This window comes from Rhinatrema bivittatum, chromosome 8, assembly GCF_901001135.1.
Source record: "Rhinatrema bivittatum chromosome 8, aRhiBiv1.1, whole genome shotgun sequence".
NCBI classification, from domain to species: domain Eukaryota; kingdom Metazoa; phylum Chordata; class Amphibia; order Gymnophiona; family Rhinatrematidae; genus Rhinatrema; species Rhinatrema bivittatum.
The window spans coordinates 177,972,039-177,985,147 of record NC_042622.1 but is presented as its reverse complement, the minus strand read 5'-3'; the positions used below and the strand labels follow the sequence as shown (position 1 = coordinate 177,985,147).

At 51.9% G+C, this 13,109-nt stretch overlaps 1 protein-coding gene across 3 annotated transcripts in view; it reads right to left on the bottom strand.

Annotated features, from left to right (window-relative positions):
• APPBP2 (amyloid beta precursor protein binding protein 2) overlaps positions 1-13,109 on the bottom strand; it is a 189,870-nt gene that overhangs the window by 7,164 nt on the left and 169,597 nt on the right. For all 3 annotated transcript variants that reach the window (XM_029611625.1, XM_029611626.1, XM_029611627.1), the window contains one exon: positions 12,141-12,306. In XM_029611625.1, the coding sequence (XP_029467485.1) occupies positions 12,141-12,306 (166 nt within the window). The remainder of the gene's footprint in view (positions 1-12,140; positions 12,307-13,109) is intronic.

The following is a 13,109-nucleotide window of genomic DNA, read 5'->3' as shown; positions in this document are numbered from 1 at the left end:
ATACCAGCGTGTGCTGTAACTTGTGACGCCATTTTGAATATGATTGCTCCCAAAGGTTGCAGGGATCTCTTTAAAGAATCTCAGTTTTATGAACTTAAAAAGTAAAAGCTGTTTTCTGTTACCTGGTAGCGAGTAATGTTAAGATTACTTACCTGGTAATCTCCTTTTCCTTAGTGTATGCAGATGGATTCAAAACAAATGGGTATAGTGTGCTCGTGCTAGCAGTTGGAGACGGATCCGACGTCAGCACGGGTACATATACCCCCACAGGAAGTGAAGCAATTCAGTAATCTTCCTTGCAAAAGCTGTTATAGCCATATGTGTACTGACCGATCGATTAATCAACAGGATTACCCTGACCAATTGATGGTAGCTGGAGACCGCCAGTGTTCTCAACCGGAAGGCGTCGACACCCGGCAGGGTGGAAGCCCTATTATAAGCAAAACATGGCTTACCGTGAGTCAGCGAATCCCCATGTATACCGGCAGCCGGGCGGGATGCTGAGTCCATCTGCATACACTAAGGAAAAGGAGATTACCAGGTAAGTAATCTTAACATTTCCTAGCGTGTAGCAGATGGACTCAAAACAAATGGGATGTACAAAAGCTACTCCCAGACTGGGCGGGAGGCTGCCCGAGGACCGTTTAGGATTGCCCTCACAAATGCTGTGTCCTCCCTGGCCTGAACGTCCAGACGGTAGAATCTGGAGAAGGTATGGAGGGAGGACCACGTCGCCGCTTTGCATATCTCCGCAGGCGACAGCAGCTTAGATTCTGCCCAAGAGGCTGATTGTGCTCTGGTAGAATGAGCCTTGACCTGTAGAGGTGGTGGTTTTCCTGCCTCTACGTAGGCTGCCTTGATAACTTCTTTAATCCAGCGGGTGATGGTCGGCCGTGAGGCCGCTTCCCCTTGCTTCTTCCCGCTGTGCAGGACGAACAGGTGGTCCGTCTTTCGTACTGCTTCTGACATTTCCAGATATCTGGACAGCAGTCTGCCGATGTCGAGATGACTTAGTATTCGACCTTCTTCCGATTTCTTCAAACCTTCCGTGGTAGGCAAGGATATGGTTTGGTTGAGGTGAAAGTGGGAGACCACTTTGGGTAAAAAGGAAGGAACTGTGCGAAGATGGATAGCCTCTGGAGTGATTCTAAGAAATGGATCACGACAGGATAGTGCTTGTAGCTCTGAGATGCGGCGTGCTGAACACACAGCCAGCAAGAACACCATCTTCAAGGTTAACAAATGGAGAGACAGGCCTTGAAGGGGCCTGAACGCTGATCCCGCTAGAAATTCCAATACCAGGTTAAGGTTCCACAAGGGCACTGGCCACTTCAGTGGCGGGCGAATGTGTTTGACTCCTTTCAGGAAGCGTGAAACGTCTGGGTGCTGGGCAATGGATTTGCCGTCACGTCTGGGACCGTAGCAAGACAGCGCTGCTACCTGTACCTTGATGGAGCTGAGGGAGAGACCCTTCTGAAGTCCATCTTGCAGGAAGTCCAAAATGATAGGAATCTGTGCGGTATGCGAATTGGTGCTGTGAGAATCGCACCAAGCTTCAAAGATTCTCCAGATCCTGATATATGTTAGTGATGTGGAGAACTTGCGTGCTCGGAGGAGTGTATCTATCACCGGCTCTGAGTATCCTCTTTTCTTCAGTCTAGCCCTCTCAATGGCCAGACCGTAAGAGAGAATTGAGCTGGATCCTCGTGGAGGATGGGGCCTTGCCGTAGCAGGTCCCGATATGGAGGCAGAGGTAGAGGATTCCCTGCCAGTAGTCTTCTCATGTCTGCGTACCAGGGTCTTCTTGGCCAGTCCGGGGCCACTAGAAGAACTAGACCTCTGTGTCGCTGAATCCTGTGAATAATGGCGCCCAACAGGGGCCATGGAGGAAATGCATATAGTAGGATCCCCTGAGGCCACGGCTGTACCAGGGCATCGATCCCCTGAGCTCAAGGATCCCGCCTGCGGCTGAAATATCTGGGAACTTGAGCATTGGACCTGTCTGCTAATAGGTCCATGGCTGGCGTTCCCCAATGATCCACAATTATCTGAAAGGCTGTGGGTGACAGCTGCCATTCTCCCGGGTTTAGGCTTTCTCTGCTGAGGAAGTCTGCTGCAGTGTTGTCCTTCCCGGCGATGTGTACGGCGGAAATGTCCTGAAGATTGGCCTCTGCCCAAATCATCAGGGGAGTTATTTCTAGGGACACCTGTTGGCTTCTGGTGACGCCCTGTCGATTGATGTATGCCACTGTGGTGGCGTTGTCTGACATCACTCTGACCGCTCTGTCGCGAAGTCTGTGGGCAAATCGCAGGCACGCTAGCCTGACTGCCCGTGCCTCTAGTCGGTTGATATTCCATCTTGACTCTCCTCTGGTCCACCGTCCTTGGACGGTGAGCTCCTTGCAGTGCGCTCCCCATCCGTTCAGGCTGGCATCTGTGGTGAGCAGAATCCAGGTTGGGGAGGACATTCTTGACCCCCGGCTCAAGTGGCCGGGCTGTAACCACCAGCGTAGTTGCTTCCGCACTCTGGCTGGTAGAGGCAGGTGTATGGTGGAGTCCTGTGATCGTGGACTCCACTGAGATAGAAGGGCGCATTGCAATGGTCTCATATGAGCCCGCGCCCATGGCACCACCTCCAGGGTGGATGCCATGAGGCCGAGGACTTGGAGATAATCTTGAGCTGTGGGCCGGCTGGCGCTCAGCAAGACCTGCAGATGAGACCGGAGTTTTGACTTTCTCTTGGAGGTCAGACTGACCTTGTCTTCCTGGGTGTCGAATTGGACCCCTAGGTATTCCAGCAACTGGGATGGCTGTAGGGAACTCTTCTTTATGTTGACTACCCATCCTAGGCTTTCCAGAAGAGCTATAACTCTGTTGGTTGCCCGGTGACTCTCTTCCAGTGACTTTGACCTGATCAGCCAATCGTCCAGGTAGGGATGGACGAGGATTCCTTCCTTCCTGAGTGCCGCTGCCACTACAACTGTTACCTTGGTAAAGATCCGTGGCGCGGTGGCTAACCCGAAGGGTAAGGCCCGGAACTGGAAGTGCTGATTCAGGACTTTGAAGCGTAAATAGCGCTGATGATCCCGATGGATTGGGATATGCAGGTAGGCTTCTGACAGATCTAGGGAGGTGAGAAACTCCCCTGGCTGTACCGAATTCTTGACAGACCGTAGAGTTTCCATGCGAAAGCTGGGGACCCGTAGGTGTCAGTTGACTGACTTGAGGTCCAGAACGGGCCTAAAGGTGCCCTCCTTCTTGGGTACTATGAAATAAATGGAATAATGCCCAGAAGGTACCTCTTCCGCAGGTACTGGGATTATGGCTTTTAGGGCCAGGAGCCTCTGTAAGGTCACTTCTAGTGCCACTGCCTTGAGTGGCGAACAAGGAGATTCCACAAACTTGTTCGGCGGAAGCCGAAAGAAATCCAGGTAATATCCTTCCCGGATGATGGTGAGGACCCACTGGTCCGAAGTGATCTCGACCCACCTGCGGTAGAAGAGGGTTAGCCTGCCCCCTATGGCTGCTACCCTCGGATGGGTCGGCTGATTGTCATTGTGGGTTACGGCCGGGGCCAGAACCCGGGCCGGTCCTCTTCTTGGTGTGCTTAGCCCGAAAGGGCTGATTCCTGGCCTGAGAACGAGGTGCCTGATAGCGAGACCGGTAAGGGTTGAAGCGCTGCGAGTTTCTACCTCTGGATGGTCTAGAAACAGAATGCTGGTTCCTCCTTGACCTGTCTTCTGGTAGACGGGGTAACGGAGAAGCACCCCATTTAGTAGCCCAATTCTCAAGGTCGCTGCCAAACAGTAGGGAACCCTTAAAGGGCATTCTTGTGAGTCGAGTCTTGGAGGACGAGTCGGCTGCCCAATTGCGTAGCCAAAGCTGTCTTCTGGCTGCCACTGAGGAGGACACTCCCTTGGCTGCCGTACGGACGAGGTCGGAGGCTGCGTCTGTGAGAAATGCGAGAGCCGATTCCATGCCTTCTCCCGGGGTGTTATTTCTTGCCTGTGATAAACAGGAGCGCGTCACCACGGTGCAGCAAGTCGCGATTCGAAGGGACATGGCTGCTACCTCAAAGGCTTGTTTCAGAATGGTGTCCATGCATCGGTCATGCGCATCCTTGAGAGCCGCTCCCCCCTCCACCGGAATGGTGGTGCGTTTCACAATTGCGTTAATTATGGCGTCTACCCTGGGGCACGCCAGCAGTTCCTTGGTCGTCGGATCTAGAGGGTATATGCCCGACAAGGCCCGACCCCCTTTGAATGAGGCCTCCAGTGCCTTCCATTCCAGCTCGATTAGCTGCTGTGCTGCTTGTAGGAGGGGAAAGTGGTGAGCCGTTTGGCGCAGGCCCTCTAGCAGAGGGTTCTGTACCGGGACCCCTGGGGGGTCCTGGCCTGGAATGGCCAGCTCCGATAAGCATTGTGAGACCAGGCCCCGCAGATCTTCTCTCCGAAAGAAGCGTCTCATGGTCCGATATGGTTCTTTCTCCGAGGGAAGTTCATGCTCTTCGGAGGGCTCCTCACCTGTGAATAATCCGAATCCCCATGATTGGGGCTGTCGGGTGGTGAAATGGCTGCGCCTAGGTCTCGAGGGTCCAGGGACCGGATCAACCGGGACGGAAAGACCCATTCGAGGAGCAGACTGCATTTGGACAAAGGCGTGAATCCCCTTAAACAATTCCACCCAGGAAAGCGAAGCCAGATCTGGCCGCAGGGATACCAGATCTCTCGGATTCCCTGGCTGCTCGCCGCGGCTTGCTAAGTCCGGAGTGTTCTCTAAGGAACCGCTGAGCTGGGGTTGGTCCTGTCCTGGGACTACCATGGCTTCCTCACATTGGGCACATAGGGAGTCTGCTTCCTCGCTCTGTGTGGCTCTAAGATTGCATGCTGAGCAGAGGCTTAGAGCGTTTATGCCTGATTCTGGGGGTGCCAGCTCTGCAGCCGCAGAGGCCTTCTTACGCTCCATTTGCCTCAAATGCGGTGTCGTCCTACAATGTGCGCCTAACACAGGCACGTAACAGCCTGCGCCTATGAACGGGCGCCTTATAACGTGCGCCTATAAAAGGAAAATTATGTTCTTACCTGATAATTTTCGTTCCTGTAGTACCAAGGATCAGTCCAGACTGCTGGGTTATGCCTCCCGTCCAGCAGATGGAGTCAGAGAGAAACTGAAAAGGCACCACTCATATACCCTGGTGCGCCCCCTGCGATCCTTCAGTATAATCCATAACAAAGCAGTATGAATTTAGGAACAATGGCATGGCAACTCTCTGTGACTAGATCAAGATAAATATGAACATGTGGAAAACGAGGAAACCAGGCAAAAGCCATGAAACATAACCATATGAAAAATAGAACAAGTGCTCGGAAAAAACAATGGAATCTGAAAAGGAAACACGACAGACGCGGGACTCTGCACTGACATGGGCGGGTGTCTGGACTGATCCTTGGTACTACAGGAATGAAAATTATCAGGTAAGAACATAATTTTCCTTTCCCTGTACGTACCAGGATCAGTCCAGACTGCTGGGAAGTACCCAAGCTGCCCTAAACGGGGTGGGATCCTGACAGTCCCGCACGAAGCACACCACTGCCAAACGAGTCTACCGGCGGAGCGCGGACGTCCAATCGGTAATGTCTAGCAAAAGTGTGCAACGACTTCCAAGTAGCCGCCCGGCAAATTTCCTGAGAGGAAATAAAACCACTCTCAGCCCAAGACGCCGCTTGGGAACGCAGAGAATGAGCCTTAAGACCGTCCGGAACGGCGCGACCTTGAGAAATGTAAGTAGAAACAATCGCCTCCTTCAACCAGTGGGCTATAGTAGCCTTGGAAGCTTTATTGCCTTTCTTTGGACCATTCCACAAGACAAAAAGATGATCAGACAACCGAAAAGGGTTGGTAATGTCCAGGTACCGTAAGAGTGTCCTTCGAACATCCAACCTGCGAAGCTCCGGGTGCCGAGACACCTCAGCACCATCCACCGCAAAGGCCGGTAGGTCCACAGTCTGGTTGACGTGAAAGGCGGAAACTACCTTAGGCAAAAAGGAAGGAACGGTACGCAGAGAAACCCCCCGAGTCAGAAATACGGAGAAAAAGTTCTCTACAGGATAACGCCTGAAGTTCAGAGATTCTGCGAGCAGAACAAATAGCGACGAGAAAAACTGTTTTGAGAGTGAGATCTTTGAGAGTAGCCCTTCGTAGCGGTTCAAACGGAGAAGTACATAGACCCCGGAGAACCAAATTTAAACTCCAAGAAGGATAGATAGGGCGTACCGGAGGTCGCAAATGTTTAACTCCTTTTAAAAATCGTGCAACGTCCGGGTGCATGGCAATGGAAAGTCCGTCAAGTTTACCGCGGTAACAGCCTAAGGCTGCCACCTGCACACGAAGAGAATTATAGGACAAACCTTTCTTTAGACCTTCTTGCAAAAAAGCCAGAATATGAGAGACCGTAGCCTGCCGTGACGACACTTTCAAACCCTGGCACCAAGAGTCAAAAACTTTCCATACCCTGACATAAGCAACCGAGGTAGAGGGCTTCCGAGCCTGTAGAAGAGTAGTAATGACCGACTCAGAATATCCCCTCTTTCTCAATTGCCGCCTCTCATAAGCCAAGCCGCTAGACAAAAGCGATCGGCCTGGTCGAAAAATACTGGACCCTGCCGTAGGAGACGAGGCAGATGACCGAGACGCAAGGGGCCGTCCACCGCTAGGTTGATGAGGTCGGCGAACCATGGCCTCCTTGGCCACTCCGGAGCTACCAGAACGACGGGTCCTGCGTGGGATTCGATTCGACGCAATATTTTTCCCACCAATGGCCACGGTGGAAACACGTACAGAAGAACTTGCGCGGGCCAGGGAAGAACTAGCGCGTCCACGCCTTCCGACCAGTGTTCCCTTCTGCGACTGAAGAAGCGAACCGCCTTGGCATTCGAACGAGTCGCCATGAGGTCCAACCGGGGGGTCCCCCACCGGTGACAGATGAGTCTGAGTGCCTCGGGAGATAGTTCCCACTCTCCCGGATCTAATCGCTGCCGGCTGAGATAGTCTGCTTGAATGTTGTCGACTCCGGCGATGTGCGACGCAGCAATCCGAGACAGGTGCTCCTCTGCCCAATCCATCAGTTGGCTGGCTTCGGTTGCTACCGGAAGACTCCTTGTACCGCCTTGCTGATTTATATACGCCACCGTGGTTGCATTGTCGGACAAAACCCGAACCGCTCTGTTCCGAATCAAAGGCAGGAAGTGCTGTAACGCTAGGCGAACCGCCCTGGTTTCCAAACGATTGATAGACCACTTGGCCTGAGAAAGCGTCCAACGTCCCTGAGCGGATTGAGACTGACAGACTGCTCCCCACCCCGTCAGACTGGCATCGGTCGTGACAATGATCCATTGGGGTGGTTCCAAATCGATGCCTTGGAGCAAGTGGACCGGATCCAACCACCATTGCAGACTGGTCCTTGCTGGGTGTAGGAGTGGCAAAGATATCTGAAACTCCTCTGATTTGGGATCCCAACGCGACAGAAGCGCCCTCTGTAGGGGCCGCATATGCGCAAAAGACCACGGAACCAAATCCAGGGTGGACGCCATATAACCAAGAACCTGTAAATAATCCCATACCACTGGCAAGGGAAGGGCTAGGAGACGACGAACGTGCGCCATCAGACGCTCCATCCTTGCCTGCGGCAGGAAAACTTTTCCCACTCTTGTATCGAACGAGGCGCCCAGAAATTCCAAACTCTGGGAGGGAATCAGTTGGCTCTTGGGATAATTGACTACCCAACCCAAGGAGTGTAGTCGGTGGAGTACTGTCTGAATTGCGACCTCGCAGAGACGACGCGATTTTGCCCGAATGAGCCAGTCGTCCAAATACGGGTGGACCAATACTCCGTCCCTCCGGAGGCTCGCTGCCACCACCACCATTACCTTGGTGAATACTCTCGGAGCGGTCGCCAGTCCGAACGGAAGGGCACAGAACTGGAAATGAGATCCCAGGACCATAAAGCGGAGAAATCGTTGATGGAACTCTTGTATTCCTATGTGCAAGTAAGCCTCTGTGAGATCTAAGGAAGCCAAATACTCTCCTTTGTGGACCGCAGCGATGACTGAGCGCAGGGATTCCATCCGAAACCGCGGAATGCGCAATGCCTTGTTGACCCGCTTGAGATCCAGAATAGGGCGGAATGTGCCCTCCTTTTTGGGAACGATGAAATAGATGGAATAACGGCCTGTGCGTTGTTCGGCGGGCGGTACTGGCACTATGGCTCCCATCGCCTGCAACCGCTGCAGGGTTTGAGCAATCCGCTGTTGTTTTACCAGAGAACCGCTGGGAGAGATAAGGAACAAATCGCGCAGGGGCCGTGCAAAATCTAAGGCGTATCCGTGAGTTATAATGTCGAGGACCCATTGGTCGGTGGTAATTGCGGCCCATTCCTCCCGAAAGTAAGAGAGTCGTCCTCCGACCTCCGGGACGGAGGAATGGACCTGCGTCCCTTCATTGAGCCGCCTTAGAGGTGGCGAAGGTATGAGACGCCCCTGCGCGGGCTGGCCTTCTACCACTAAAGGAAGGAGTCCATGCTTGGGAACGCGTAGACGGCTGTCTTGAAGCGTAAGAGGAACCCCTCCCCGATCGAAAACGGCGCTGCCCGCGAAATCGCCCGTGAAAGTTACCCGAAGTACGAAAAAATCTCGGCTTGTCCTCTGGCAACTTGAACACCTTATTCTCCCCCAAAGATCGAATAAGGTCTTCTAACTCGGTGCCAAATAATAGTTTGCCCCGAAAAGGAAAGGAACCGAGTTGGGCCTTGGAGGAAGAGTCTGCTGCCCAGTGACGCAGCCAGAGTAACCGCCGTGCAGACACTGCTGAAGACATAGACCGTGCCGAAGTGCGGAGGAGATCATAGAAGGCATCCGCGGCGTAGGCCACCGCGGATTCTATGCGGTTTGCTTGCTCAGCTTCCCCCGGAGGCAGATCCTGAGATGTCAACATCTGTTGTACCCAGTGAAGGGTAGCCCTTTGTACCATACAACTGCAAACGGCCGCCCGTACTCCCAATGCTGAAACCTCAAAGATTCGCTTAAGCAACATCTCCAACTTCCGATCTTGAAGATCCTTAAGGGCCGTACCCCCAGTTACGGGGATGGTGGTATGTTTTGCCATGGCAGTGACCGCCGAATCCACCTTTGGCACCCTAAGGAGCTCCAAAGAATCAGCAGGGAGTGGGTAAAGCTTATCCATAGCGCGGCTGACTCAGAGTAGCCTCCGGATTATCCCATTCCTTGGATACAAGCTGAAACAGTTTATTGTGAAAAGGAAAAGCATGTGAGGGTGTGCAAGCCCGTCTAACTCAAAATCCCCTGGCTGGGAATTTGTTTCAATCTGGGGTACCGGAATTCTTAGTTCTTGAAGAACATGAATGATCAAGGGATCTAATTCTTCTTTATGAAATAACCGAAGAATGAGAGGATCGTCCCCTTCAACTGGGTCAGCTGGGTCCGTACCCCCCACCTCCGTACCAGAATCTGGAACGGGTGGGTCCGGTGAAATAGGGTCCGGAGCTATATGCCGTAAAGGTTTAGGAGGAGGAGGAGGAGGAGGAGGAGGAGGAGGAGGAGGAGGGTCTGGATTTGGATCCCCTCCCAAGTTAGTAGAAATTTTGCCACCTTTATCTGGGGCAGGAGCACCCTGCTCCCATTCAGCTTCGGCCTCCATATAGGCCTTATGGAGCAAAAGAACAAATTGTGAGGTAAATGGATGAGGTCTTTTTAAAGAACCTCCCTTGGCTCCCATAGGTGGCAAATCTAGAAGCCCCGATAAACCGCGGGGTCTGTGGGGGCTAAGGTCCGGTGGGGACAGCGGTGGGAGGTCCTCTCCCTCCTCCGACGAAACGGCATCGCAATCAGGCACTTCTAAAATGGCCGCCGAATTTTCCCTCATACCGGCAGCGAGGACTGCCGCGTTTTGCCCGACGCTGCCCGAGCCCCAAGTCGCGGTGAGGGAGAGCTCCCGGCCACGGCTGGCCCCCGCGAGGAGCCCTCACCCCCGGGAAGGCACCGGGAGCAAAGGCCCTCGCGGGAGAGCAGGCGGCCCGGCTCCCCACATGCAGTACAAACTGACCCTCTGGGCATTTTTTTTTTTTTTTTTTAAGAAGAAAAAACGGCGCGAAAAGGGGCCGGGTGACAAGCCACCCCTTCCGGAGACCACAGTGAGTAAGGCAGGCAGAGTAAAAATAAATTACCTCGTTTTTTTTTTTGTTTTTTTTTGAAACGTGTATAGCGCTGCTACCGGCAGCTATGAAAAACCTCACAATTCAATTATACAATGGAGCCTGCAGAGGGTGTAGCATACCCATCTAACTTCTCCGAGGAATTAAACTTCTCAGGAGGCGGAGAGGGAGAGTGACCGGCCCACCGATTAATTCTCCCCTCCTCTCACTGGGCAGGGCAGAGAGAAACTCCGGGAAAAGGCTGTAGGGCAGTGCCCTGCCTTGCCTGCTACTGCTCCTATTAACAGTGTTAAACTAGGCCTGTAATTAAATTGATCCAGTCACAGGATTCCTTAGAAAATAACAGTGTTAAACTAGGCCTGTAATTAAATTGATCCAGTCACAGGATTCCTCAGAAAATAACAGTGTTAAACTAGGCCTGTAATTAAATTGATCCAGTCACAGGATTCCTCAGAAAATCGTAAGTCAAACCTGATAGGGAAAACCCCCTCCCAATTTACAGGAGATCAGGACCGCAGGTTATGCTCTCTCATCTGCTGGAGTCAGAGATATACTGAAGGATCGCAGGGGGCGCACCAGGGTATATGAGTGGTGCCTTTTCAGTTTCTCTCTGACTCCATCTGCTGGACGGGAGGCATAACCCAGCAGTCTGGACTGATCCTGGTACGTACAGGGAATGGGTGTCTTATAGAAACGTGCGCCTATGAACGGGCGTCCTATGAACAGTGCGCCTATGAACGGGCGTCTTATATAAATGTGTGCCTATAGCAGGCGTCTTATATAAACGTGCGCCTATAGCCGGTGTCTCATAAATGTGCGCCTATAATCGGGCGTCTTAGCATATGTGCGCGTATCCTAGTAGCGTGCGCCAAAAACGTGCGCTCACAACGGGCGCCTATCGCGTGCGCTCACAACGGGCGCCTATCGCGTGCGCTCACAACGGGCGTTCAGCAAGCACAAAGCGCTTAATTAGAAAGGAGAAGTAGGCAGGCAAAAAATGGCGACCTCCCAGGCGGGCGGCCTCGTAGGCAGGCCCAGTGAATCCACACTTCCTCGGAGACCAAGTAAAGATGTACGCCTTACCTTGTCTTCGGCGCTTCCCGGCTGCGACCCGGGCGGTCTCCGGCTGCGGGGGGAGATTACCTTCAACCGCCGCGCATAAGGAAGTGCACCCGCTGCCTCTAGGCCGTGCCCGAACCGCTCGGGGGCCAAGCCGCACCCGAGCCCTTCTCACTCGGGGGCTGAGTCCCTGCCACGAACCGGCCACCGGACCGAGGCTCCTACCTCCGAGGGACCACGGAAGTCAGCTCGGGAAACTCAACTGGGTGAGTGACCGCCTGGTATCACCACAGGAGTGCGGGGCTCGTCTTCAGTAGATTTCTTCTAAGAATTTAGTCGATAGAATTTGGAAAACACGCTCAGCGAGCGTGGGTAGCTCCAAACTGCTTTGGAGACGGAAATTACTGAATTGCTTCACTTCCTGTGGGGGTATATGTACCCGTGCTGACGTCAGATCCGTCTCCAACTGCTAGCACGAGCACACTATACCCATTTGTTTTGAGTCCATCTGCTACAGGCTAGGAAAATATTATTGATCGTAAGGTCTTTTGCAACATTTCAGGGTCACAGGTGTGGTTTCGTTTAACATTTTACACACACACACATACACACAAAAAATTTGAAGTTTTAAAGTACCATCATTCCACTTAAAGTGGAAGTTTTCTCTTTCTGCTGTGTACTTTATTGGTCTGCAAATTAATCTGCCTGGATGCATAATACAAGGCCTTGCACCAGCAGCTCCCAGATTCAGTTTTCATCAATATACTCTCAAAAGAGATAATACGCTCTTCCCAGACACTATCCCCTTTTGGTGCCATGCTTCAGAAGAGCAGAAGACATCTCCTAGGTTACCTACCAATTGCTATTGATCTCAGGTAAAGCTTTTCAGCATTCTCATACTGATTCATGTCATAGTTGTACAAAGAAGCTAGATGTCCGACAGACAAGGCGACCTCATAATCCTCTTGGCCAAGAAGTTGTTCTTTAATCTGGATTGCCTTGATGTGCATTTCTTCGGCTTCCTGGAAAAAAAAAGTTCCCCCAACCCAGATCAAATTTACTGTTAAAGTTAGTGAGATTCAGTTAGTACAGTCTAGCAACAGAACTGATTACGAGTCAAAAAGTACAATAGGCTAGTCAGCTGTTTGGATCCTTGACTGGATGACATTCAGCAGTTTGACATTCACATGAACTAAAACTGGAACACAGCAATGCAGTCCTTCATAATGCATCTATGAATTTGAAATATGTAGGTGTTCTGTAAGCTGCTAATCTATCATGCATGAATTGGAACTTATGGTATATGTATATTATTTTAAGCACATTTTTGATGGATACCCCTCACATTGTTCTGCTCATTTTGTGATACAGTTTGTTAAACCTACATAAAATACTTGCTAGAGACAGCACCTTCCAAAAGGCTTTATAAGCACCCCTCTGACCTACATGGGCTGTACAATGAAATAAGGGACTCTGACTCCTAAATGAGGCCCAAACAATTTTTATTTAATGTATCTCATTTTACCTAACTAGCCGATGGCCATGCCACTCAGGACAGTGCATGTGGAGCTTGGTTGTAACTCTGTGGTAGTAGTCAGTGGATTCTCTATTGAGAGAGAGTGCAGCCACATTTCCATATGTGGTAATAGAGAATGATTGGACAATACAGAGAGAGAGGGGGGCAGGCTGGAGAGTACAGGGAAAGAGAAGGGCAAAGCTCAATTCCCAAAGAGAGAGAGAGAGAGAGAGCTGGAGCGTATAGGGAGGGAAATGGGCTGAGCTCAAGTTTGCATATCAGTGATGCAGGTACAGGGCAACTTTCCTC